This window comes from Chelonoidis abingdonii, chromosome 20 (assembly GCF_003597395.2).
Source record: "Chelonoidis abingdonii isolate Lonesome George chromosome 20, CheloAbing_2.0, whole genome shotgun sequence".
In the NCBI taxonomy this organism is placed as follows: Eukaryota; Metazoa; Chordata; order Testudines; family Testudinidae; genus Chelonoidis; species Chelonoidis abingdonii.
The window spans coordinates 20,639,139-20,665,742 of record NC_133788.1 but is presented as its reverse complement, the minus strand read 5'-3'; the positions used below and the strand labels follow the sequence as shown (position 1 = coordinate 20,665,742).

The 26,604-nt window shown below is 50.4% G+C and overlaps 2 protein-coding genes across 2 annotated transcripts in view; both read right to left on the bottom strand.

Moving 5' to 3' along the window:
• Positions 1 to 367: 367 nt before the first annotated feature.
• LOC116827697 (multidrug and toxin extrusion protein 1-like) lies at positions 368 to 18,329 on the bottom strand. Its single transcript, XM_075059561.1, has 17 exons — positions 18,159 to 18,329; positions 16,730 to 16,831; positions 16,304 to 16,372; positions 14,998 to 15,146; positions 13,473 to 13,515; positions 12,745 to 12,789; positions 11,157 to 11,254; positions 9,942 to 10,039; positions 9,116 to 9,229; positions 8,490 to 8,557; positions 7,407 to 7,515; positions 6,945 to 7,020; positions 5,198 to 5,267; positions 4,378 to 4,510; positions 2,969 to 3,063; positions 1,905 to 1,989; positions 368 to 886 (listed from the first exon to the last, which is right to left on the bottom strand). The coding sequence occupies exons 1-17, from the start codon at positions 18,327 to 18,329 to the stop codon at positions 666 to 668; spliced, it is 1,746 nt and encodes a 581-aa protein (XP_074915662.1). The 3' UTR covers positions 368 to 665.
• Positions 18,330 to 21,715: 3,386 nt separating this feature from the next.
• The window catches only part of LOC116827668 (multidrug and toxin extrusion protein 2-like), an 18,017-nt gene continuing 13,128 nt past the window's right edge, over positions 21,716 to 26,604 (bottom strand). Inside the window, exons 12-17 of the mRNA XM_032785416.2 lie at positions 25,822 to 25,897; positions 25,329 to 25,398; positions 24,454 to 24,586; positions 23,575 to 23,669; positions 22,979 to 23,060; positions 21,716 to 22,085 (exon numbers count right to left, since the gene is read on the bottom strand). Coding sequence (XP_032641307.1) covers positions 21,841 to 22,085; positions 22,979 to 23,060; positions 23,575 to 23,669; positions 24,454 to 24,586; positions 25,329 to 25,398; positions 25,822 to 25,897 — 701 coding nt within the window. The 3' untranslated portion in view covers positions 21,716 to 21,840. The remainder of the gene's footprint in view (positions 22,086 to 22,978; positions 23,061 to 23,574; positions 23,670 to 24,453; positions 24,587 to 25,328; positions 25,399 to 25,821; positions 25,898 to 26,604) is intronic.

Here is a 26,604-nt window from a genome sequence, read left to right as displayed (position 1 = left end):
CTAATACAAACTCCTGTGGAAAGCTGTTCCTTCCCTGACTACTGTCTCTCCCCCCATGGAGCAGTCCTTTAAGGTAGCATGCATCTAACACAGATACACCACTGCTGAGAGCAGAGATTGAGAATATGCTCTGAAGAGGTTCACAGCTAACTAGAGCTCAGTGATTGTCTTCTGCTGTGGCAGCCAAACACTAACATGAATTTCAAACTTGAGGAGCCAGTATAATACCCTAACCGACGGCTTGAGAGATTTATTCATCATTAAATGCCATTTAATCACCATGCCAGCAGTCCTGTACATACACAAGCCATTGCTACTGCTATCTGATTACAAGCAATACAAGTTCACTGTGGTGATAAGTTATCAGTGCTTGCACTTGAGAAGCTGCTGTGGGTAGAGAGGGCAGTCCTCCAAAATATTTCCAGCCTGTTCGGCCAGCTGTGGGCTGAGATTCTCATAGCAGCCTGTGGCCATTTCCAAGGGCACCATGTAGAGAAACTCATAATGCTGGTCAGCTCTAGTCTTCTGATGAAGAAGTGGGATCTTTGCCCTTGCTGTGACAGTAGGACCTGTGGAGTGTTAGTCATCTGTAGCTAGGTCCATGTTTCAACTAGCGAGTGAGCCAGAAGGGGTCTCCTTCCCTTTATCCACAGCCCTGTGTGATGCTAGTGGGGGATAGTTATGACCCTTATTAGAATGCCTACTCCGAGTACAGCAATAGCTGCGGTGACGGCCAGCCCGCGCCGTATGATCAGCTGTTTCACAGACAGCATTTCACCCACAGTGGAAAGGGCAGGCGTGGCTTCCTGGAGCGTTAGCTGGTACGTCTGACTGTCGTTCTTAGTGATGCGCGTCAGAACAACGCCGTTTGGGGCTTCTGCTTCCACTGTAACACAGCAAGGGGGGGGAGGGGCAATGGTAGTGCAGGGCTGTTCAGGCTGTAGAATTGATTTGGCAGCTGGCAGCACTAGGATAGCTGGCAGAGACTTCACAGATAAAACTGATCCCTGGCCCAGTGCTGAAGAATTCCTTGCCAGTCCTCTCTGGGAGCACTGTCCTTAAACTCCTTCACCACATGCTTGTTTTTCCTCTTGGGAAGAGGGGGTGAATGAGACCTTCTGCAGCCCTTACAACCCAGATGATCCCGTTCTCTTCTGCTTTTATGCCTCAATTCCCATGCTTCTAGCTGGTATTTTCCCCTCCTCTCCAAAGCCTGCAGGAAGAGCCCTGTGCCTACCCTTCAGTACAGGGTGCAAAGGAAAATAGAACTGAGCAGACTAAGCACGTATTAGAAGTAGCAGGGGTTTTGCTGTCTCTGCTCTTTAAAACCTGTTTATTGTTTTAAAATAAGCTGGCTTGCAAGCCTACTGCAGAAGGGAACAGGCTCCACCCTCCCAAGTGCTTTGGGATCCGCCTACTGCAGAACAGGCACCACCATCCCAAGTGCTCTGGGCTCAGCCTGCTGCTTAGAAATTCCCCTTGTTGAGCAGCCTATGTCTTCATGAGGTGAGAGACAGCAACTCTAAACTGGCACGGGCGAGAGTCCACTCAGCCCAGAGCAGTGCGATGTAACACCCTTAGTTTCCCTGCAGGTATGCCAGCTTTCCACATTGGGACTCGAGGGTTCCTTTCCTAACACTAGCCCTAGCATGGCTTGCACTGTAACTAGTGCAGAGCATGGTAATGCTGCTTTTATGAATTATATAATCAATGCAATTAAAATCAGCTTCCCCCAAACTGCTTAGACGTGCACACACACTGCCCAACATGCTTGTCAAGAACTGGAGTGATTTTAGTTAGCTACCCACTAGGCAGCACTTCAGTTACTCGGGTTCATATATGTGCTACCTGAACATCTGCAGGTCACAGTATTAGGCTATTAGTAAATCAAACCTGTTCCCTACCAGAGGGGAGAGACATCTTGCGTGAGACAGGAGCTGAGTTCAAATCCTCGCCAGCCAGCTGGCTCACACCTGCCCGTTGCTGAGCCTAGGAACATAAATACACTGTTCAGTACTCAGACGATCGCTGTTGTATGCAGCTGGTAGGAACAGCAAATGTATTTGTCTTACAAAGCAAGTTTTACGAGTACCTTTCAGATATACAGTTTGTCTCACAGGAGATATTACTGCCCAGCCATGAGATTTGTGTTACATGAATATGGAACTTTTGCTGGCGTGGATGTTGTGAGTAAACAAAGAACCCAGAGAGCAACAACAGACCAAAAAGTATCCAAGGGCTGAGAGGTTTCAGTTGTGTGTGTTTTATCCAAACTGGTTTACTCATGAGCTCTCTATCCAGAGTCCCGCAAGGATTATAGGTGACCTGAACTGTTTTCAACTATATATGAAAAATTAGCAGGAGCCCAAATCATGAATAGACTCTGTGGCTATACAGACCCCTTGCATAAAGCCAAAATAGCTACAAATCAGTTTTCATGGTGCTGTCCAGCCTTCTCCTGCAACATGGAAGCACTCAGCAGTGCGGGGCCTGGCACCTTTTGCTGGGCTTTGTGTGCTCAGGCTGGCAGCAAAGGTTGCAGGAGCTCAATGGAACTCAGAACAGCGCTGGGAAGAGGCCTTCTTTCCCTTCTCCTTTAACCACGTGGCCAGCTGGCTCCCTGCCATGGGAACAGAGCAACACCACTCGTGGTTAACGTGTTGAGAAGAGTGACTGATTATTGATTATTCAGGAGGGATAGATATGGTGATGAGTGTTAGCCAGGTCACTGTGATTCTAACATTAATATTTGAGTCAGAGCTGTAAAAGGCAGGAGTGGCCAATATGGCAGCATATCAGGGCAGAGACCCTCACCCAAGGTCTCCATTGAGCCCACTGCTGCTGTCTAAGTCATCACTGTTCAGGGACCCAAAGATGTTCACTAATAGGTCTGCGTCATCACTCCCTGGCCCCCCGCTTGTACGCATGCCAGATATAACCTGCAATACACTAACGTAAAGCTGCTTACCTCCTCGGAGGCCCTTTTCCAGTTCATCCGCCCAATGTAGATGATGGAGCAGCTTGCTGGGATAAAGGCACTGATCAGCAAGCCGACCCAGAGGCCTGGGAGAGGAAATGCTGGCATTAACCAGACAAACTCAGTACCCAGATGAAAGTTAGGGTGGCAGGTGCTATAGAAACACTTCAGACGGACTCTCCTCCTGGACCTGCAAGCCTGTGTCTCCCGCTGCTTTGCTGCCTACACATGCTCATCGTCGGCCCGAACACGAGTGTCTGGTACTTAGGATTGGGCCACCAGGAATCTCGGGAATTGCTCCTTGTGGCAGGTGCACTCCTACCATACACTTGGCCTTGCTGCACCTGATGGGGAGCTGAGCAACACTGCCACCTAGTGTCCACTTCTGCACAGTACAATCAGAGGCCTTAATACTACACCTGCCTGCTCAGGTGGCTCCTCTCCAAACCTAAGAGGGACTCCTAAGGGAAGATCCAGGCCCAAAGGAACCCGGCCAGGGAGAGGCCCTGAGCAGCCCAGCCAGTCTAGGGGATCTCCTGTTTCTGCCAGACTCCCCCCAGCCCAGGTAAGGAGGGAAAGGGGGGTGTTAACTAGCCAGGGTCTAGATGCGTACGGTGGTGGGAGGCAGATGGAAAGGTGGGGGGAGCTGGAGAAGACATTGGTGTTGAAGCCGAGTTTGTGCGGAGGGGACTAGGGGTGTTGGGGGTGTGGCCGCAGCCCTTGGCTTGAAGTGGTTTCCATTATATACAAGGTTTGCAGTTTGGGTCAGTGGCTCCCAGCACCCCTGGGGGGGAGGGGAAAGAGATGCATTTTGGGGGGTGGAAGATGGAATTTTTCTTGGGCTGTCAGGCAGCGATGGAACTATTCTGGGAGGCAGGGGGTGCGAGACATGGGCTGTGAGGGGGTTGGGTTTTTAGGGAGGGCTGGAGGCTAGATGGAATTTGGGCTGTTTCAAGGAGGGGCGAAGGGAGAGAAGACAGATCGCTGGGGTCCCTTCTGGCTTTGGAATCTACGAGAGCCCAGCTTCTAAAGCACATTTCAGCTGTGTTTAGCATGCACCAAAAACAGGAGCAATGTCCAAAACCCACTCCCTAAACACCCACCCGCAGCCTCTGACCCCACCCCTCTACCAACACCAGCCAGCATAAGGACTGTGTAACCTTTAGGCTCATTTTAAAGGTACTAAAGTTTTTATGCCCTGGGTTAAAAAAAAGTGGGGGGGGGGCAGCCAAGAGACATGGCCAAAGGCAGGGTAACAATTTAGCCCTGTTCTGAGACACGACCAGTGGAGTCTTACCTAGAACATCTGGAGCTGGGCTCATTTTGCCCTGGGATTTTGGGCTCTGTATTTCCAGGGCTAATGGGCCAATTCCCTTTCCCCACCCTTCCGATGTTTGTACCTATCATTCCAATCCTGGCCACAAACAGCAGCACACTTCCCAGTGGCAGGCCCACAGCGTAGTAGCCAACAGCATTCAAGATCGCGCCGATCTTCTGCTTCCCCACACCTCTTAGCACGCCGCTGGTTACGCACTGCAAGGGGGGAGGACAAGACAACTCTGAAGGACATGTGCTGGCTGCAGTGAGACCCCTAGGCTTGGTGCTGGTTGCAGCAGCTGCCCACACAGATTGGTTGCTTTACTTATCCTTACTGACCCCTATCGAACCCCCGGGGGGACACCCTTCCCACAGCTGAGCTCTCACTTCATGGCTGGCTGCAGCTAGGCAGCTGGTAACCCCTGGAAGCTTGTATAAGAGTTTCGCCCCAGGAGAGCCTGCTTTCTTCAATCCAGCCCCTCGCAGCCATGGGCTGCTTCCAAATGACCACGGTTTGTCCCTCTTCTGTACTCACTGCTCTGTCTCCTGCTCACAGACGATCCACACAGTAATTCCTGTAGGCCCAAAGGTAGGGAATGTTTCCTGCATTCCTTTCCTTTCCCCATACCTACCCTCTCCCTTCCATCTGAATGCACCATGCACTGACTATTAGCCCTGCTACTAAATGATTTTCCTTTTGGCCAGTTTCCCCATTACATCGGATGTATCTGTTCCTCCGAGTCTGTCCCTAGGCCCTGTGAATTTGGAGGCAGAAGTTACTCAGGCTCTTAGCCAAGAGCTCTGAATTCTCTACTTGATCAACCTAGAACTGAATCCCACCAGCATCAGAAATAACGTCTGATAGCAAATGCAGCAGCACAGTTAATTCCCTGAAGTACTTACACAGCCGGCTTCAAACACGTGGACAGCCACATACACTGGCATGACCCAAGACACCAGGGCAATGATCTCTCTGTTTAAGGAGTGAAGGAGCCAATCAGGCTTAGAAATAAAGTGCGTCTGTCACAGCTAAACTAATTTGTGCCCCTAACACATCGCTGCATTCTGTACAACCTGCTGCATTCTGCACAACCTGCTGACCCTCACAGGTTTGCATAAATGTGCCCGGAGAGAGACATGGTTACAGCACATGCTTTACAGTGCAACCAAGCCCAATGGTACTACAGGGCCATACCGCAGGCCGGGACTGAACTGTGAGTTACAGGAAGTTCTGACCCTCATTTCTGCTGCTGCACTGGGAAAAGTCAGCAGCTCACGAATCGCTCTTCACCCTCGGTTGGCTGGTCTTCAACCAGCGCTTGAAGGTTTTGGGTGTCTTCGTGTGTGATCAGGAAAATCACTTGGGCCGGGTGGCATCTGTACCGCCCTCCTAACTAAGCTTTTTGCAGCAGACTTTCCCCTGTGACTTAATCCGCTGACGTCTCCCAAAACAAAGGGTATGGCTACACTTGCAGCTGTACAGCGCTGGGAGTTACAGCTGTCTTCGTACAGCTGTGTAGGGACAGCACTGCAGTGTGGCCACACTGACAGCTACTAGCGCTGCAGTGTGGCCACATTTGCAGCATTTGCAGCGCTGTTGGGAGTGGTGCATTATGGGCAGCTATCCCAGCGTTCAAGTGGCTGCAACGTGCTTTTCAAAAGAGGGGGGTGGGGTGGAGTGTGACAAGGAGCGTGGGGGAGACAGAGAGAGTGAATTTTTGGAGCTGACGCTGTTCTCAGCTCCCTGCCTTGCAAGTTCTAAGGACTGGAAGATACACAGCACCTACCTTCAATCATTTTAAAAGTTTCAACCCCTTCGCCCACCCCTCTCTCATTCACTAAATGCAAATTATGCACTCCTAAATAGCCTTCAGACCACATAAGCAGCTGCTCAACACGGACTCCTCCCTCACCCTCCACCTGTGGCTTCTCTCTTCAAGCAAACAGCTGTGAACATTCCAAAGCAATTCCCCTGCCTGCCTCCGCTCACTTGAGCGAACAGAGCTGTGTTTGGTTTTTAGATAAGCAGCTCTGGGGAGCCCGTGAGTTCAGCCACTCTTCCAGTTTGTTGTGAACAGGCATTCTGGGATACCTCCTAATACCCTGGAGGCCAATAACAGCGCTTTTGGTGGCCACACTCGACGAGCAGCGCTGCATCACCAGCGCTGCAATCATTATACCCCAAGCAGACCAGGTGTACAGCCAGCGCTGCAGCCAGGGAGTTGCAGCACTGGCTGTGCCTTGCAAGTGTGAACACAGAGTAAGTTGTAGCACTGCAAACCCACCACCAGCGCTGCAACTCTCCAGTGTAGCCATGGCCAAAATGAACTCTGATCCAAATAAAGAGGAACATACACCAAGGCACACTCTCTTTCAAGCGAAGCCCAGCTCAGATGCAGCATTGTTTTTCCAGCAAGATCCTGGCTTTGTACTTGGATGACGAAGCGAGACTGAGCGTAGGAGAAGGCAAGTGTGTCCACCCCATGCATTGAGGTCCCCTGTAGTCACTGGGAACCTTTCCCCTGACTTCAGTGGGCTAGGGAGCACGCTCTTCCAAGCCTCCGAATAATTCTTCCCTTGGCTCAATCTTTAATAGTAACCTGTAATCTTTGTTCTGAAAGGACTGTAGTACCAAATCGGAGCAACTCACCCATCACTGGTAAATATGTATCCCAGCACATCCTTTGTGGCTGCTAATATGACACCCACCACCAGGCAAAGAAACCCTGAAAAGCAGAGTCAGCAGCCAATCAAGCAGAGCAAGCACAAGCTGACCACTATGTGAAATCCAGTTCCTGTCAGAGCCTGAGCAACCTGGCTCAGGCCACAAGCGTAAACAAAACTGGGGCTATCACCCTAGTCCCTAGGTGTGCATATCGCTCAATAACTGCAGGCAGTCCAGCTGACTCCCAGGACTGCTGCAATAGGATTCTGCAGGGGAGAACTGAGGTGCAACTGGCAAAGATCAGTGTAGGAAGCTTGCAAAAACAGCTGCCCTTGCTATGCCCGGCACTAGGCAGAGCCATGAGCGTCTCGCTTTGACTGGCACTGTAGCATATGGACTGAGTCCCTGACCACCGAGGAGAGGTGGAGCCAATGCAGAGTCACGCACCTGTGCACAGCATGCTGGTGGTGGAAGATCTCTTGGCGTCCTCTAGGTTCCCAGCGCCCAAAGCGTTCCCCACCTGAACACTGACAGCTACGCTGAGTCCATAGTGAATCTGAAATCCCAAAGCACTGACACATGTTGGTCTGGGGAGGGGACGTCGTGGGCGACAGTGACCCAGGGGGCCAAGTGTTATAACCCCTCCAGCCGAGACAATCGGTCGGAGGCGGCCGTGAGCTAATGAAGGTGAAAGTGGACAGCTCTGCAGAGCAGGAGGCAAAACTTTAGGTCGGGCAGAGGGAGGGGCAACAGCCAGGTGTAATCGGCACCCAAGCAGGGGCTTTCATCCTGCCTCTGACCCCAGTTCCCATCTGTGACCTTGGGCAAGTCACTTCACCCCCCAGCCTCAGTTTCCCCATCTGTAAATAAGGGATAACACTGGCCTGCCTGATGACGGGGGAGTGCTGGTAACGTCTCTCTAAACCCTGAACTGCTGGGTATTATGGATTGACAACCCAGGAGCAGGAGACGGGCACAGGTCTGGGCACATGGGGTGACGGTGTGGAAGCTGGGCCCAGGAGACAGATGTGGGACAGGTTTGGGGCTGACTGTAGTTATGGCTAATACTTCAGTCTGAGTGGCTGTCTGGTGACAGGCACTGGTGCGGTTCTGCCTTAGGCTGATGGGCTAGTTAGGAATTGGCTCCGTTTGCTAGATGAACAGGTTTAAGGAAGGTCCCTGGGGGCTGCTGCTTCTTGGCTTGTGATTCCCTCCTAGCCCCCACTGAGCATCTTCCTGGGAATGGCTGGAGCAGCTACAAATGAATACAGATATTAGCCCCTCTTGACTCAGGTCTAGGGTTGACTCCCTGCTCTGCCACCAGATGCCCTGTGCGACCCTGAGCAAGTCTCTCTGGGTCTCACCTCCCACCATGCCCACTGGGGATACTTCCTCTACCTATTTCGACCATAAGCGCATTAGAGCAGGGGCTGTCTCACATTGCTTGTCAGTGCCCAGCACAATGAAGGGAGCTCTCAGGGAGGGCCTTTAGGTGGTGCGGGAACGTAAATAATAACCCCGAGTTCTTACCATGTACGACACTGTGGACACCTCATAAATGATGGATTGTGCGGAAAGCTCCACTACGCTCAGCAGGCCTGAATTCGGGGGGAAACAACAGAATTTTGTATTCTGATCCCCAGAAAAGGAGCCTTTTAAAGAGCAGGTAAAACATCAGCAAATCGGTGGCTCTCAACCTGTCTGGACTCCTTTCAGGAAGCTGACTTGTCTTGCATACCCCAAGTTTAAAAACTCCCTCACTTAAAAACTACTAGTCTACAAAATCACACACAAAAATACACAAGTGCCACGGCACGCTAGTACTGAAAAGCTGCGGACGTTCTCATTTTTAACATATCATTATAAAATAAATCAATTTGGAATATAAAGTTTGTACTTACATTTCAGTGTATAGTTTATAGACCAGTGTAAACAAGTCATTGTCTGTATGAACTTTTAGTTTGTACTGACTTCACTAGTGCTTTTTATGTAGCCTGTTGTAAAACAAGGCAAGTATCTAGCTGGGTTGATGTACCTCCAGGAAGACTTCTGCATACCCCAAGAGTACATGTACCCCTGGTTGAGAACCACTGTGGGGATCCTCCTTGGTGATGATATTTCTAGCGCCCCATCAGCATGCTCCTCCCATCACTAACCTATCAGGAAGCTTCCGATTTCGTAGGTCCACCACTCGATGCATATCATGAGCATGCTGGGCACAGCCAGAGTGATGAAGGTTTCCCACTCCTGGAGGCACTCGCTGGACCAGCCTGGGACAAGAAGATGACGAGTGTAAAGAGTTAGCTTGGGGGTTCAGCACATGGAGAACGAGGAAGGGAAACTGAAACTGCAAGCGACGTGCAAAGAGAAAAAGCCCCGATTCAGATGCACCCAAACTCCAAGAGCATTTAGAATTGGACCTAATCTCTTCGGGGCCTAGGACATGTTAGAGAGAGTGCTAGGGACCAGGCTGGACATTTCTGTAAATCCCAGGGGGAAACAGCCACCCTTTCCGTACTCAATGGGCCCTACCAGGCCGCGCTGTAACCTCAGCAGGAACTCTGGCAATGGCAAGTGTGCTTCGTCCATTAACATATCCCAATGGGCTCAGAGAGCCCTAAGTGACATTCACAAACCCAGGCCCCAATTCTACAGGTGACTCCTGCACCTGTGCAGAACTGCCAGCAGGATGGGATGGGTGCTGTTCTGATTGCAGCACGGGGACCTCTGACAGTTTTAGAAGCAAGGTTCAGTTCCCCAGGAACGACTTTCTTTCCAGGCTCACCCAGCATTCATGATACGCTCTGTTGGTCTGAGCTGTCATTTACACAATACGGCATCTGGCAGACAGGCTTATACCAAGGTTAATATTAACCCTTCTCACCAACGGAATGAAAAATCAATGGAAAGGGAAGCTGAGAGGGTCTCCCATGTGCAGCGGAGATTTTTGCAGACACACGAGAACATAAGAGGATACTTCACCTCCCCAGGTCTGCACATGCAGCTTCTTCGCGACAATGTACAGGAACAGGAAGATGGCTTGAGCGTACTGAGCAATAGTGTTTGCCCAGGCAGAACCCCTGGGAAAGAGACAGAGAAAGCAAGTTGGGCCTTCTGCTCTTGCAGAGAGTCCTGTCTCATTGGCAGTTGCTCTAGCTGCAGCTAAAGCCTTGCTTAGGAGCTGCACCTAAGACACTTGTGCAGACAATAGCATCTCGCTCACTCCACACACAGTGTTGCATTGCTGAGCGGATACTCAGTGAGTGGGGAGTTCACCTCCCTCTGAAGCATTAGGAATCAGTCCCTCAGGGGGCAGAATGCTGGGCGGGATGGACTAGACTAGCACCCCACCTGGTTATGGCTAATCCTCATGGGCTGGTTTGCTAAGGCAATAACATCTCACTATGTACGATCTGATTGGCCAGGACTCCATAGCCCAGAAGGCTCCATGGAACCGGTTGCTACCAGTCAGTTTCCAGCTGGTGTGTGTATAAGTGCCCTGTGCTTTTACCCAGATAAATTACTCCATCCTACAAATAACTAACTAGCACCTTCCATCTCCCAACCATTGCACAAACAGGAACTCACAGCTGCTTCACTTCCTATGCTAATGCTTTCGGGTCCTGCAGTCCGGCCTCCATCACAGCCAGTGCTGAGAGAGCAAGTGCGGGTTTTACAGAGGAAGGACATCAGGGCAGTGTCTGTTCTGTGGCTGGTGAACGTACCCAGCGAGAGGGGACTGCATTTCTGCAATAGCCAATGGGATCCCTATGGATCACCTCAGGGCCTGGTTTTATGGATGAAGAGAGATAGTCATACCACTGGGCCAAGTATTGAGGCCCTTGATTGGTTTTATCCTTTAAGCAAAGTCCCACTGGCCTCAGCTGGAATCCATATGCAAGTTAAAAGAGCTTTAGTATCCTCTAGAAATCTAGGCTGTGTCTCAGTAGCCATCCATGACCAAGTCACATTTGTTCACTTGGGCCAAGATTTTTCAAAAGTGGCTAATGCTTTGAGGCGCCCAACTTGAGACACCTTTAAAGGGATCTGATTTTTCAGAAGTGCTGAACATCTGGTCTCTGAACAACCAAGCCCCTTAAAAGGTCTCAAGTTGGCCCCCCAAAATCAGTACCACTCAGGATCGAGCCCTAGCTGGATGTCTAGTTTCTTTCTTCCAAATATTCAGGCACTACTCACATGACTCCGAGGTTCAGCACATAGAGAAAGACATAGTTTGCAACTGCATTTATGATATTTCCAGCGATGCCACTTAGCACCTCTGGCCAGATTATCCTCTGAAATTAAACAAAATACAGATCAGTGTTTTTTTCCAGGGCTCTGGATTTCTGTTGCCTTGTCTAAAATACACCTCTACCCTGATATAACGCTGTCCTTGGGAGCCAAAAGAATCTTACCACGTTATAGGTGAAACTGTGTTATATTGAACTTGCTTTGATCCACCGGAGTGCGCAGCCCTGCCCCCCAAGAGCACTGCTTTACCGCGTTATATCCAAATTAGTGTTATATCAGGTGGCGTTATATTGAGGTAGCGGTGTTTAAACATGGCTTCTGGAGAAAGGCGTATGTTAGAGCTTCACCAATCTGTTCAATACCAAACTCTTGGAGGGGGAGTGACCGAGGAGGGTAGAACTGGTGATGCTATGATGGAATTTTATTCAAGCGAGCAGCCTTGTACTGAGGGGAAGTAGGTCTGTATTCTGATTGGCTAGGAGCCTCCAGTTGTATCAGGAAATATTGCTCTTTACAAATACCATTCAGGAAGCAGCAGGTTGAGTGGTGAGAGCAGGAGATCTGAGTTCTGTTCCCAATTCCATCATTAACTTGCCATGTAATCCTGGGCAAGTAATTTAGGCCCAAATTTTCAAAAGGGGCCTCTAATTTAGGGTACCTTTAGTCGTTAGGTGCCCAACTTCAGAGCCCCAGGGCCTGATTTTCAGAAGCACTGAGCACCCATAACCCATTTGAAGTCACTGGGAGCTATTGGGGCTCAGCACTTCTGAAAGCCTGACCACAGATTTAGAGCCCACTCCTGAAATTTCTAGTTCTTAACTGTTCTGTGCCTCAGTTTCCCTACTTGTTGACTAGGCACAATAGTAGTTTGCACATCCTTGCAAAACGTGGCTGAGATCCTCAGGGCTGTGCAAATATTGTTTCTGAGTGGCAGTTCTTATTACAGAGAGCTCCTCAGAGAAGGAATAAGAATGCAGAACTAATACCCTACTGTCCTGCTGCAGTTATTAGCTAGAGTCGGCAATGCCCACGAAAACCCTCCTACTAGAACTGGCTATAAAGATTGACCTGTGGAAAATAAAGCCAGTGAGCAAAATTTACGATCGCTATTGCCTTGGAAAATAGGCGGCATGCAGCAGATCCACTGAAATCTCAGCAAGTACAAAGTGAGACGATTCATTAGCTGGAGTCTAAAAGGGCAGCTAAATGCATTCGGAGTGAGCGACAATGGGAACATCGTGTCAGTTTGTTGTTTTTCCCGAACTCATAACAGAGGTAGAATTGGCTATTCATTAGCACAAATGTAAAAGAAGCTGCTGCACTCAACACAGGCCCTGGCGGTTGGCTCAAACTGCAGCAATAGGACACTACCTGGCATGTGCATTTTATACGGGCTACTGGACACGGTGCAAAACAGATGTAAGCTCTTGGGGCCAATTACCTGAGAGAGAAACCCTGCGCAATGGCACAGAATGAGAGACTTGCCCCTTTTACTCAACTAAGTTGTGAACATGAAGGTAAAGGAGAAGCCTACCTGATTCTGCAAATATCTCGTCTCCAACTGGTACAGAAAAGCCGCCTGCAAAAATTAGTGAATCAGACTGTGAGATCAGGGGACCATTCAGAGCAGAGTCTAGAGATTACAGGAGAAGCAGAAAGCACATTGCCCAGCTGGTGTTCCTGGGGCACAGGAAGGAGGGTCTGGTTTGGACGTCATCGCTGTGGCTGGGGGTGCAGGACAAAAACGTACTTCCAGTGCCACCCAAAAGACCTAGCAGGTAACAAAGCCCAGGGCTAACCGCAAAGTCAGGGTGAGATGCCGGATTCATCCTGCTCCCCAAATTAAACCTAGCAAGGCAGCTTGGTAAACTGGTAAATGAAAGTTTAGCAGCCCCGGCACAAAAACCTTTAAGATGCTCTTGGACACTAGGGAAAAAATAACAGTAGTAATAATATTATCTATTCACTAGCCCCTGAAGAGCATGAAAAAATGAATAGCTTACTACCCTGTCCTAAAAATCCCACAAAGCACTTGCCCTGGGCCAGTGCATAAGTAGATCCTTGCAAGGCTCCACCCAGGGCTGTCCCCAATTTTCAACATTCCTGCAGGAAGGAAAGAGACTATTTCACATGCAAGAAGCCACTGCAGGCGAGAAAGGGGACGTGAGGGGGTGGGCGCAGGCAGCATCTGGCTTTGGGCTCCGGGAGAAGTGACTTCCTAGGAGTGACCGATCAAGAGAGGTGAGGGTAGTGGAAACTTACGGGAAGAGCTGGGATAAAAATCATCACATAAACCTGGGTTAACCTGCGGGAAGATACAAAACCCCACAATTAGTACCAGGGCATCTTCCAAAACAACCCTCTTCCCCTGCCAGCCCTGGCCTGCCCCTCCAAGCCCGCTGTGTAATGTAGGGGGGGTATGGACCAGCAGGACCAGCTATCCTCTACCTTCCTCCACTGCGGCTACACCTTCCTACAGCACCACAGCTCAGCAGCATTGTTACAAGAAACGGCTTCCCTGCGGAGACCCATTTGATAAGCCGTGTGCCACGGGATAATCCGCTGCTGTGCAAGAGGGAGGCAGAGAATTTGTCTTCAAAAAGCAGCAAGATTCAGGGCCAAATTCTGCCTTGGGTTATACCCATGGATGTGACCCCAATTAATATGATGACAGGGCGGCATGGGGCAGGCTGATGGCAGAACCCATCCAATAGGGAGAGAGGGGTTGCCCCAGTGTTGCCGAGGGCTGGGCCCGGCCAATGGAGGGGGCTACACAGGTATCGCTGAGGGCTGGGCCCAGCCCATGGAGGGGGGTTCGCAGGTGTTGCCAAGGGCTGGCCCGGACAATGGGGAGAAGGGAGTGCTCCACAAGTGTTGCCGAGGGCTGGGCCTGGCCAATAGGGAGAAAGGAGTGCTCCACCGGTGTCGCCGAGGGCTGGGCCCGGCCAATGGGGAGAAGGGAGTGCTCCACCGGTGTCGCCGAGGGCTGGGCCCAGCCAATGGGGAGAAGGGAGTGCTCCACCGGTGTCGCCGAGGGCTGGGCCCAGCCAATGGGGAGAAGGGAGTGCTCCACTGGTGTCACTGAGGGCTGGGCCCGGCCCGGCCCATGGGGGGGGGCTACGCTGGTGTCGCCGAGGGCTGGGCCTAGCCAATGGGGAGAAGGGAGTGCTCCACCAGTGTCGCCGAGGGCTGGGCCCGACCCATGGGGGGGGGGGCGCTAGCGCCGGTGTCGCCGAGGACTGGGCCTGGCCAATGGGGAGAAGGGAGTGCTCCCCAGTGTCGCCGAGGGTGGCCCCGGCCCATATGGGAGAAGGGAAGTGCTCCAGACCCGGTGTCAACCGAGGGCTGGGCCCAGCCAGAGAGAAGGGTAGTGCTCCACTGGTGTCCACTGAGGGCTGGGCCCGGCCCGGCCCATGGGGGGGGGCTACGCTGGTGTCCGCCGAGGGCTGGGCCTAGCAATGGGGAGAAGGGAGTGCTCCACCAGTGTCGCCGAGGGCTGGGCCTGGCCAATGGGGAGAAGGGAGTGCTCCACCAGTGTCGCCGAGGGCTGGGCCTGGCCAATGGGGAGAAGGGAGTGCTCCACCAGTGTCGCCGAGGGCTGGGCCTGGCCAATGGGGAGAAGGGAGTGCTCCACCAGTGTTGCTGAGGGCAGTTGCCTGGTCCATGAGGGGCCTGCTCTGATGTCACCGAGGCCTTAGCAGGTAATTTAAGGCACCCATCCCCTTGGTTTCTTGGAGAGCGTGTGACGCGCCGCATGGAACTGTACAAACTGGAGCACACGCCCAACCTGGAGACCTCCGGGTCCTGCCGGACCAGCAGCAGGATCTGCTCGGTGTTGATGAAGAGAGCCCAGCAGGGGAAGCAGCAAAGCAGCAGGATGAGGATGCTACGCTGCAGGATGGTCCCCACCCGCTTCATGTTCTTACCGCCATATGTCTGGAAAACAAGAGGTTAAATCCAATGGCATCCTTCAGCCATGCTCACCACCTCTGACCCCTGGACTGCACTAAGAGTCTGCATGCTCCTCCTACTTGGGGACGGGGTCTGTACAGGAACTGCACAGGAGTGTCGGGCGTCACCCACTGCCTACTGTAGCACAGGCATGTTAAAAACATGCCCTGGGATCCTTCAGTGTCCATGCAAAGCAGGTAGGATGTTGTTTTTAGACAGTGGTTCTCAAGCAGAGGTATGTGTAGCCCTGGGGATACTCAGAGGTCTTTCAGTGGGTATCTCAACTCATCTAGATATTTGCCTACTTTTACAACAGGCTACATAGTGAAGTCAGTACAAACTAACATTTCACACAGACAGTGACATGTTTATACTGTCATAGATAGTGTAGTATAATGTATACACACTGAAATGTAAGCACAATGTTTATAGTCCAAATGATTTTTTTATAATCATATGGTAAAAATGAGAAACTCAGCAATTTTTCAGTAACTGGGCTGCATTTTTATGTTTGATTTTTGTAAGCAGGTAGTTTTTAAGTGGGGTGAAACTTGGGATACGCAAGACAAATCAGACTCCTGCAAGGGGGACAGGTATCTGGAAAGGTTAAGAGCCACTAGTCTAAAAGCTGCTACCACAGCGTGACTCTCTGACCTCACTTAGTGGCTTATGAATCTGTGACAGCCCCAGAGTTAATGGACCTGGCTCTTTTGCTGCAGGAGTAAGAGGCTCATATCTTTAGCTCCAGAAGTCCTGGGCTCAACTCCTGCAGCCAGACTGCCCTGGGAGAACATTCCCACAGAACCATGACATATGATTGATCCTTGTGAGAGGAAGAGCCACATTGGCCTCTGATGGAGCTTTGAACTGCGTGTTCTAGGGCATCTAGATAATTGCTTAGACAACTGAGTCATTCCTTGATATGATCCTTTCATAGGATCTGCTCACTTGGGTGTCCTGAAGGGCAAAACCTATGGACTTTGGAATTTCTAAGGGTTCTTCTTCTTGGCTCTGACTCTTACAGAAGCTCAGACACCAATTATGACAGCACTGTGCAATATGGGCGACTATATTCAGCCAGTGTCTTTAAAAAATACACATCTCTAAAACAAAGAGATCAGAGACTAGCAACTGTTACCTACCTGGGACATTAATGTATCACATGCTGCAGATAAACCAAACCCCACAGAGATGCCAGTAACATTTATAACCTGGAAATAGTCATAATGATAAAACAACAATGAGAAAACATGAACGTGCAATTTCAGACGGTCACAGGTTTCATCTAGGGCTGGGTTTGAAAGGCAAAGGCAATGTCAAAGGTCCTCCTCTATCCCAGGCTGATATCTTCAGCCATCAACCCACCGTTCCAGCTACCTAGTTACTATTTTATAAGAGCAGCAGAGAATCCTGTGGCATCTTATAGACTAACAGACGTTTTGGAGCGTGAGCTTTCGTGGGTGAATACCCACTTCGTCAGACGTCTTATTTTATAAGAGAAGTTTAGTATACGTGAGCTGGCATGAAAGGATACAGCCTATGAAAAGACTCAGAACTAAAATACTTACAGCGATAGCAAGCGTGACGGAGGCCAACTCAACCTTCCCCAGATGGCCACAGAATATAGAGCTTACAATGTGTATCATAAAGACCAGCAACTGGACCAAGGTCTAGAAATGGGTGGGGGGAAGAGAAAAACAGAGATCATGGTGACTGCAGGCTACAGAGTCTAAGGTGGGAATACATGGAGAGGATCCCTGAGGACACACACTTCCTGTTCTGTACGAAAGAGAGTGTGAGGGATTCTCTGCATGCAAATGGGTTTAACGGATAACATTAGATTTAAAAAAACAAACAAACAAACAAACAAACAAACTTAACCCCCAGATTAAGCTGGTTTTAGGTTTATCCACCAGCCATTGGAAATTCTCTGCAAGACTCAGCCTGATGCAACGACTCTCCATCACCAACTCGTTTCCTCCCTGTTCTAGCTGGTCCCTGGTCAGCCAGCAGCTCTCGGTGTTTTGCCGAAATAGGCCAGACTCTGATCTCTGCTACATCTGGGTAAGCCCAAAGTAATGCTGCCGAGCCCAGACTGGAATGGGTGCGACAGACCCCAGCCCCAATTTACACCAGAAGTGTATCACAGTTGGTAATATCTGATTGGCTCCACTGATGGGAAGAGTCTTAGTCTAGATGGCCCCCAAGCCGCTGCCACCATTTTAAATGTTGAAGCTAGCCCTGCTCCATTCCCTTTGGGTCACAGCATCTCCTCAACCACCCCAGCAAAGCCTCCGGCTCCATCCTACACAAGACACCTGCCCCAAGGCACACTCAGAGAAGCCTTCAGCACCGCAGCCCGGGGAAGGCTGTGCCTGCACCCACGGATCTCTCGCTCCTTCCAGGAATAGGGGCTTTCCCGCTAGCATCTGTGATGTCTCGTCCCTTTCCCTCTCCGACCGAGCACCATCCACCCATGTCCCCAGTGTGTAAGGGCTTCAGCGGTGCCGCACTGTACCCAAACCTATGGTTCCTCCCTCCCTTTCCTCTCTCACCCATTTCCCCTTTGCTGATTATACCACAGGAAGCGGCAAGTGGTCGTTTCAGCATGCAGCAAAGGGGAGGGGTGGGATCAGGGGATGAACTGAACCAGGGCTTGGAGCCTCGCAATAAGAGGGGGCCTGGATTTTCTAGGAGAACCCATGGAAGAAGGGTAAGTGCTGAGCTGGGCTGGCCAGCTTGCCTGCCTGCTAAGGGAGGAAGATCCAGAATGGGGCAGGGAGGACGACGCAGATCAAACCCCCAAAAGCCCTTTAAAGGCTACAGGAGTTCATCCCCTGGAATCCATCTAGCAGCCCCCCCGCCCCCGCCTGGCAAGCAGGATTCAAACCCATGTGACGCAGGGCTCTGCTGATCCAACCTGAGGGGACCTGCAGCAAGGGGCCCTGCACCAATTTGCTGGGCAAACCCGGCTATTTCTAGCCCTCTCGCTCTCACCAGTGGCCCCGACAGCACCAGCAGCTTCTTTGCCTCCTCCCAGAAGTTGAATGGGATCAGCTGGTGAATCCAGCTGCGGCTCTTCTGGCCGCAGCCGGAGGATGGTGCAGGCGGAACGATGCTCCTGCCATCTCTGAAAGGGTTCTCATCAGCGGGACCCGCGAGCTCCATGCTGCCACTGCACCAGGGAATAACTAACCCTCTTTTCCTTCCCTGTTGGTTAAACCCGTTCGATTCACCTGACCTGAGCAAGCGACCTTTAAGTAACCGCAGCAGAGTGCGCTTCAGCCATGGCTGAGTGAGCATGTCCCTATCCGCCACCCCCTCTTGCTGGCACAGCCCAAGAACAGGTGATGAGTAAAGTCCCTGGGACACATGGAGCAGGCACAGGAGAGCCTCTAGCAGATACTAGAACGGATACTGTTCTAGGTATGCATGGTTCTACCTCCGCATGGGGGGGTGCCATAGATAGCCTCTCGAGGTCCCTTCCAGCCCTGCACATCTATGATTCTATGTCAGGGCAGTATGGACAGCCCTGATGGGGGCAGCTGGAGACAGCAACCTCTGGGGATGGGGAATTCCTGCAGCCAGACTGCCTTGCAATGTTTTCTTGCATGCTAAGCAAGGCTGGTACTGGCCCATAATTGAATGGGAGGTCTTAGGACAGAAGAGGTGCTACAAAAAGTGGCATGGCCAATCTGGAAGGTGGCGTTCCTCTTTCTGAGTTGATACTGAAGTAAAGCTTCTTAATAAACCTCTGGCACTTAGCACGGGTGTCCTGGCCCTGAGCTGCGTGCTGGATGCAGTGGGCATATGTGGGCTGAGGAAGGAAAGCAGAATTTGTCCCCTGTGGATTTCACGTTGCCTGCCTGAGGCCTTGTCTGCACTGGCACTTGTTTGTATGGCAGCAGTGCCACCTGCCCTCGAGGTCCCATTATGCTAAATGCTCTACAAACACGGTAAGAAAATGTCCCTGCCCGAGCACTTGTCATCGCCAGAAACAAGCCGGAAAGGGAGTGGGAGGGGAAGTGACTTCAGGTCAGTGTCAGGGCCAGGAACAGAACCCAGCTTTCTGACTAATAGTGGAGCCATACTGGTGCACAGGCATAGCCAGGACTCTGGGTTTTGTTTGTTTTTTAACCACCACACCATCTAGATCTGTGTAGAATAGAATTAGAGGGGCCGGTGGTAACAATGCTGGAGTCCTGTCTGCACTGCAGCTTCCACTGGTACTGAACTGTGTCACGGGCAAGCAGCACAGCCAGTGCAACTTACACATCCTCTGGTTCCACTGAGAGAAGGCACACACTTTCTGCTGTGCTCTTGCTGCTAGGTCTGACTCCACTGCAATCAGTGACAAAGTACCCAGTGACTTCAATGGATGCAGGATCAGGCTCTTAAAGAGCAGCCTGCCTGTTATTCTGGTTGGCTGAGGCCTTCACCTGATCCCTTCCAGTGGTGGTTGTGCTGTCCTCTTTATAGAGTCTCGTGGTTGCTCCCCAAATCACCTGGCTCCTAACTTTGGATTAGTCTGTGTGGAGTTGGGACGCAGCCTCACACAGAGATCTCTGCTCCTCTCTAACATTGCTTGATTCAGTTCCAAGCTTGCTCACTCCTGCTGAAGGAAACCATTGTTGCCTTTTAGCCTAGCTGTGTTAATGAAAAACCAAGGCTGGCGGAAGCAGGTCAGAGGTGATGCTGGTCCTATAGCTTGTTAAATCTGGCCTCCTCCTACGTTTGCAGGGTCAGTGCCAGGGATTTCATTTAATGTATAAGCCATTGTACCCTTACGCTGCCTTGCTTTGTTCTCTTGATTCCCCTGCTAGCTGCAGTTCTACCCTTGGGGTTCATCTGGTGGATTTCTCTGCGTGAAAGGTTTTGCCTTCTGAGATTTTTCTGCATTTAAACAGACTCAGCCTCTGCTAATTTCTTTCCCCTAGTCCTGTGTTAGGATCGCCCTTTATTCCCTAGCATCATTTGTATTCTGGTCATTCTCACAGTGACCTTTGTTACAGGTTACTCATCCATAGACATTTCTTACTGCACAAGTCTGTGCCAGGTAACGGGAGTCCAACTCCCTGTTCCTGCACTGTGGGGCTAACGACTGCAGGGATACAAAGCATCTCGGTGCATGAATCACATGCAAGCAAAATTCCAAGCTGACCCCTGCACTACTGTGCAGAGAGGGGCAGGTATTTCTACTACTGTCCCATCTGCCCCTAAGCTGAACAGGGTGAGATGGAACAGCAGTTAGCGTGTCTGCCCCCATCTTCAGGAGGGCTACGTTACTCATTGTATTGTTCTGAGTTTAGACTAGATCGTAGATTGACCTGGACCAAGGAGCTGGGAGTTCAGATCAGATGACGGGGTTTTGTGGATCTCTTCTACTCAAGACTTAGTAAAGCATTTCTTAACCAGCAGTTACTGAGTTCATCAAACCCTCACACTCACTGGAGGGAGAGAAGAATCCCAGCACAGTGTCACACACCTGGACCCGGTTGCAACCATGTGCCACTTCTGTAGTCAGAGAAGCCAGCTAAGCAACAGGAGCCAAGGGCAGTTTAAGACATACTGCTAACAAGTGCATGTGGCACAGTGATGTGGATGCAGCGGCTTAAGGGGAGAGATGTTTGTTTCAGGATGAGCCAGGCTGTTGGAATGGGACTCAGTGAGAACGAACTAGAAACCGTTGTATTCATTTCAATACCAGTTAGCGATGATAGAACAGGTTTTGCTGAGTGTGTCACTCTGGCTTGAAAATCCAGAAAAAAAGTGGATTGCTAGTAATGTGTCCATTGGAGTGCATAGCACCAAATGCATAGTTACGAGATCCAGACGTATCATCAGGAAAACGTATTTTTCTTGGATTGTGCTAGGGTGACTAGAAACTAGTAACATCAGGATAATCTGGAAGCCACCCCTGAAATCAATTAAACAACCTGAATATTTATGCATGAAAATGTACTGTATGAAAATCCTGGATTCCAAAAGTGTGAGAGAAGATTTTTTTAGGCAGCATGCCTGGTGAATGCTAGAGAATGCCACACAACGTGCGTGTGTCAGTTTGCTCCAGCCATTGCTGGGTGATCCTATAAACATTTTTCAACAAAGCAACACTTACCCTCAGTTTGCTTTGTGTTGCATTATAGGAGAGTCACAGAACAAGTTCCGAAATGTAAAAAGTGCTCTAGTATAACATGGGAGGCACACGGCACATTCAGGGAAAACTCTGTATTTTAACCAAGCAGTGGAACATAAAAGACATGAACAAATACTCCTCAGGATCAGGCAACAGTGAACCCTTGGCAATGTTTGAGTGTCTGTCAGAGCATCAGTACCCATTCTCTGCAAGTGTTGTACAATCTGTCCATCAGCTGCGTTGGGGACTTGCCCTACTGGCTCCATCATACTGCTGTAGAAGGGATCAACAAACATCTCCTATTCAGCAGCATTGTGCAATGAATACATGAGTGCTGTGCCCTCACTCAACTTGTTAGAACAGGAACAAGTAGGGATCCTAAACAGGCAACTCTTGGCATTATGGTGAAGTCAGAGAAGTGGTCCTTGATGTGCTAGCAGAATGAATGAGCATCCTGTTTCACCCGAGCACCGCCTCTTCCTAGCGCACCCGACCATGACCTTGTGCCGAAGTCCACTAATCCCAGTCTTCACACTGCTGCGCCTAGCCATTACCTGTCAGGAGCCGGACTACAACCCCCACTAGCAGGACTGCAATGGCCACAGCCAGAGCTAGCCCGCGACGGTACACCAGCTCCTTCCCCGACAAGACGTTCTCTCTTGGAGAGGTGGAGGCCGGTGCAGAGTCCTCCTGCAGGATGAGCTGGTGATCTGGCTGGCTCTCACTCCTGGAGACAGGGTCAGGCAAAACCACAACATTCTGGACGTCCGTTTCAACTGTGAAGTACTCTGCGTGGCAGATAGGTTAGGTTGGAACAGGCAGGGTCTGAGCTGGAAAACAAGCTGCAGAGCTTGAAAGCCAGTGGTTCCCAGCCACTCGCCCCATGGCTGGGACAGGCACTGGTGACAGATCATCCTAACCCTCCTTTCCTTACCTGGATGAGCCTGGCCTTCATTTGTCCGCTTTTAGAGAGCGGTGTTAGGAGCAGCAGCCGTTGGAGCGCTACTCCAGGTGAGGCCATGCAAAACTGAATGGGAAGCAGGGGGCAAGGGCTAGCTGACAACAGAGGTCTGATTCAGAGCGGTGCTGCAGTCCCAGCTGGCTTAGGCGGGAGCCACACTCAGGATCAGGCCCTCTGTATGCCAGGCTAGGTCCCATTCCTGCCAAAGACGAGAGCCGCAGCTCTCAATCTCTGTCTTCCTGCCAGGTGAAGGGCCTTGTTAGGCATTGCCTGGGGATTTGCTTGCCTGAGACCGCCACTTAGGGTGGGAGGGCCATGTGTGAGCAAAACCATGTTCACACAGAGGTATTGCTGCTAGTCTGCTACGAGACCATGAAGCTCTGATATCAGTGGGGCCTTGCCTTGCCCCGCCCCGTTCCAGGGGAAAACCCACCCCCCATGCACAGGGTCCAGTCCCAACCTGCTGCACTGCTCAGGCCCCCACAGTCCACCCGCTGAATAGTATGGGGCCACAGGGTACGTTATTTTGGCACTTAACCCTACACGTGCCGTATGCAAAAATCGGGCTCTTCCTGGCTGCGCAGAGGGGCTGGCTCCATGGAACATGGCAATAGAAGGCAAAGAGCCTCTCTGTATTACAGGCACGTCCGGTTGGCATTAGCTCAGGGGGCATCAGAGTACTGCAGCCCCCTCCTCAAGTCCCAGCCCACAGCCACGAACCTGAATCGCCTGTTTCATCAGGTCCAGCATGAAAGGAGGACACAGCTACCGGCTGCTCTTTGAGCCCTGCTCGGATTTGAGCCTAAGATAATTAAAAGAGGGAGGTCAGAATCTCCATGAACCCTGTACAGACAACAGCGCAACCAGTCAGGGACACATGGCAGTATGAACATACCACCAAGAACCCTACCACCATCAAGCCCGACACTAAACACTGTGTTTGCTGTGGGGAGAGGACAAGAGAACAAGCCACATGTGACAGAGGTTTAGTCATGTTGCCTAATGCACTCAGCTACTCCAGGGATGAGGAAGGAGAAGAGATGGTGCAGAACAGGACTGAAAGTTGCCAGAAGAGCAGAATGGCTTGTTGAGCTGAGAACTGCCCATCCTGTTGATGTTGCAATGGAGACAGTTAAATATTCCACGTGGTTTAGACATTATCTAGAACTAGGAGTCTAATCGCACCTTTGCCACTGAGCTGCTGTCTTCGGAGAGTCACTTTATTCATGACTCTGTTTCCCTGGAGGTCTGATTTGCACTATTGCAAGATTTGACCCACGATCTTTGGAAGCAACTAGAGAGAGTGTGAGTCTTACCTCCTCTGCAGCTTTCTTCCAGTCCATGCACAAGACAAAAATCAAGAAGGAAAGGGCTTGGAAGAAGATGCAGACAGCCATCCCTATCCACAGGCCTGTAGCAAAGGGAAATCTCAGTCAGTTGTCTGAAGACCCTGGGTGAAATCCTGGCCCCACTGGAGTCCATGGTAGCACTTCCACAGACTTGAACGGGAATCCGCATTTTACTCCATGTGTCTAGTTGGTTTCCTAATACTTCAGACCTGATCCTGAGATCAACTTGGAGTCAAGACTCGTATTGTGGACTTCCATTGGTATGCCTGGAAGACCACCTCCTATGTTAACTGGACCCAACGCTTAGTGTGTCTTTTAACTGCAGAACAGACACTGTGCCGAGTTCTCGTCCTGCTTACCTGGATTAGCTCCATAAAGTTGAATTTGTGTTACTAAGTCAGCACACAAATACAACTCGATTTCTTTGGAGTTGAACTCCAGCATTCTGAAGCCAATGGAGAAGAATTTGGCTCAGTGTCCGTTCCTTTCAAATTGCAAGACCCAAGACATGACGCAAGTGCTGGAGTCAGAGGCAGGCTTCCATCTCTTGGAGGCCCCTGCGGAAAGCAGATGCTTAGCTGAGCCCAGATTCAGTAATATGCGCAAGTCTCACTGCAGTCATTAGAACGGAAACACATGCGTTGCTGAATTGGGGCCCTGGGGAGGTTAAACCTGGGAGCAGAAGCATACAGCTAGTGGAACCAGCTCTCCGCACATCACAGTCAATGGCAAGACTTTTACAGAATTCAACAGGTGCAGGACTGAGCCCAACATAAGCAGTGAGAGTCAATTGCACTAGTCAGGATATTCAGCCTCCCTTGTGCTCAGTGCCAGCCACACACATACCTAGTACCCCAAGCTTGGCGGCAAACATCAGTGAGATTCCAATGGGGAAGCCAATGACGTAATATCCAATGGCATTCGCGATGGCACCGATCTTCTGTTTCCCGGTCCCTCCCAGCACGCCGCCGCACGTAGCCTATGGAAACATGCACAACTCAGATTCACATAGTGGAAACCTGATGGACCTGGGGGGAGCTTGGTAGCTACTAATAAGACAATACTGCAGCACAACCCCACAGAGCCAAGAGGGGTTGAAGTCCCATTTCACAAATTTCCCTCCAACAAGGAGATTGTATATAAAGATTCCTGCCTGAGCTAGTATCAAAAGCAGTGGATCAGTGCACGTAACATCAGCTGCCCTCAGATACCAAGAGGTGTAGCAGCTGGTACACCTTTCCTTGTGAGTGTCCTGGATCAGCTATACTGCATGCAGCAGTGGGCACCCCAATGTTTCCATGGGGTGGGGAACTGGTGGGTGCAAAAAGATCTGAAAGTACCACACCAGTGGCCATACCTTGGTGCTATCTGGAGCTTATGCACGCTCAGCACCTCCCAAAATCAGGCCATGTGTTTAGGTGTCTAAACAGGAATCAAAGCACTAGCATAAATCATCCAAGTTAGGCAACTCTGACTCCAGATTTTTAAACCTTTAGGTGGCAGAAGCTGGGACACCTTGGTTGTAACAACAAGTGATGGCTACAAGCACCCTGCGGTTTAAAGTGCCCCAGAATGCCACAGGCTGCTGCTTTCAGATGCATCTGGAATTTCTTCCCTTCAATTTTAGCAGATTGCAGACAAGCGTCAAAGGACTCAAGACAATAGAAAATGCAAGCCAGTTCCAATCAAGAGTATGTAGCTTGGTGCCCTAAAATACTCACTGCTATGGCATCAAGCAAGTGGAAGGGAGCAAATATCAGCATCACCTTCGACACCAAGGTAATAATCTCTCTGTTGGGAGAAAGATGTAATGATCAGTCTGGAGCATGATATAAGCAGCATGGTCTGAACGCAGGGCAGGAAGCAAGGAACTCCTGGTTTCTAATCCTAGCTTGGACACCGACTCGCCGCCACTTATGGACAAAGTCACCAAGAGCCTGACCCAAAGCCCAACGACAGTCAGTGGGACTCTTTCCATTGCCTTTAGATTGGACTGAGTTAATGGTGCTGTAGTGTTTCACACCGGAACCCATGCTACCCAATGGCTTCCTGTGCTGGGGAGATTCTCTGGGGGGTGGGCTTGCCAGATCTAGCAGAACAAACCCCATCCCCAGCTGGCTCCTTCTCAATCTGTCCCTCATACTCAGCTGGAAAACAGTTCCAGAAAAGCCCTTTAAGTTAAATAATCGTCTTTGATGGAATCAGATTACCTACTTGTCGCTGGTGAAGATATAACCCATTACGTCCTTCAAGGATCCCAGTAGGGCACCGACCACCACAGCAAACGCTCCTGGAAGACAGTCAAGCAACAGGGGATTTGATCAAGATAGGTACCACGTTCTTCTCCTCCCCTGGGCTGCTGTTTGGGACCAAGATCTCTGGGCTGTTGGTAAAATATTTGTTCACTGTTTAATACAGTGGGGGCCTGATCTTGGTGGGGAATTCTGGGCCCTATTCCAACAAGCAACGGGAGAATTTGCTGAGTTAATTCCCCATGGATGCCTTCCCCACAGGTTCTGGCGCAAGGGGTAGAGCACTAAATCAGATGCTACTGAGCTACAGAAACCTTAATGTCAGACCTTCCATAGAGGAGCTTCACTGAGCCTTCTTTACTGAGGAGTACAGTCCCAATAAGGACAGCATGTGACCCACCTTCACAAAGAAATTAAAAAAATAAAAGTGACAGTCCCCATTTCCAAGGAATTTGAAGGCTATACTTTAACAGCGACACCTCCTTTCCCCCCCTCAAACACTCAACCCACCGTCAAAATCCCATAAAAAAAAAAATCAGCCTGAAATTTAGTAGGGCTGTCAAGTGACTACATTTTTAATCATGATTAATTTTTTTTAATCGCACTGTTAAACAATAATAGAATACCATTTAAATAAATATATTTGGATGTTTTCTACATTTTCAAATATACTGATTTCAGTTATAACAGAATACAAAACATACAGTGCTCACTTTCTATTTATTTTTTATTACTAAGTATTTGC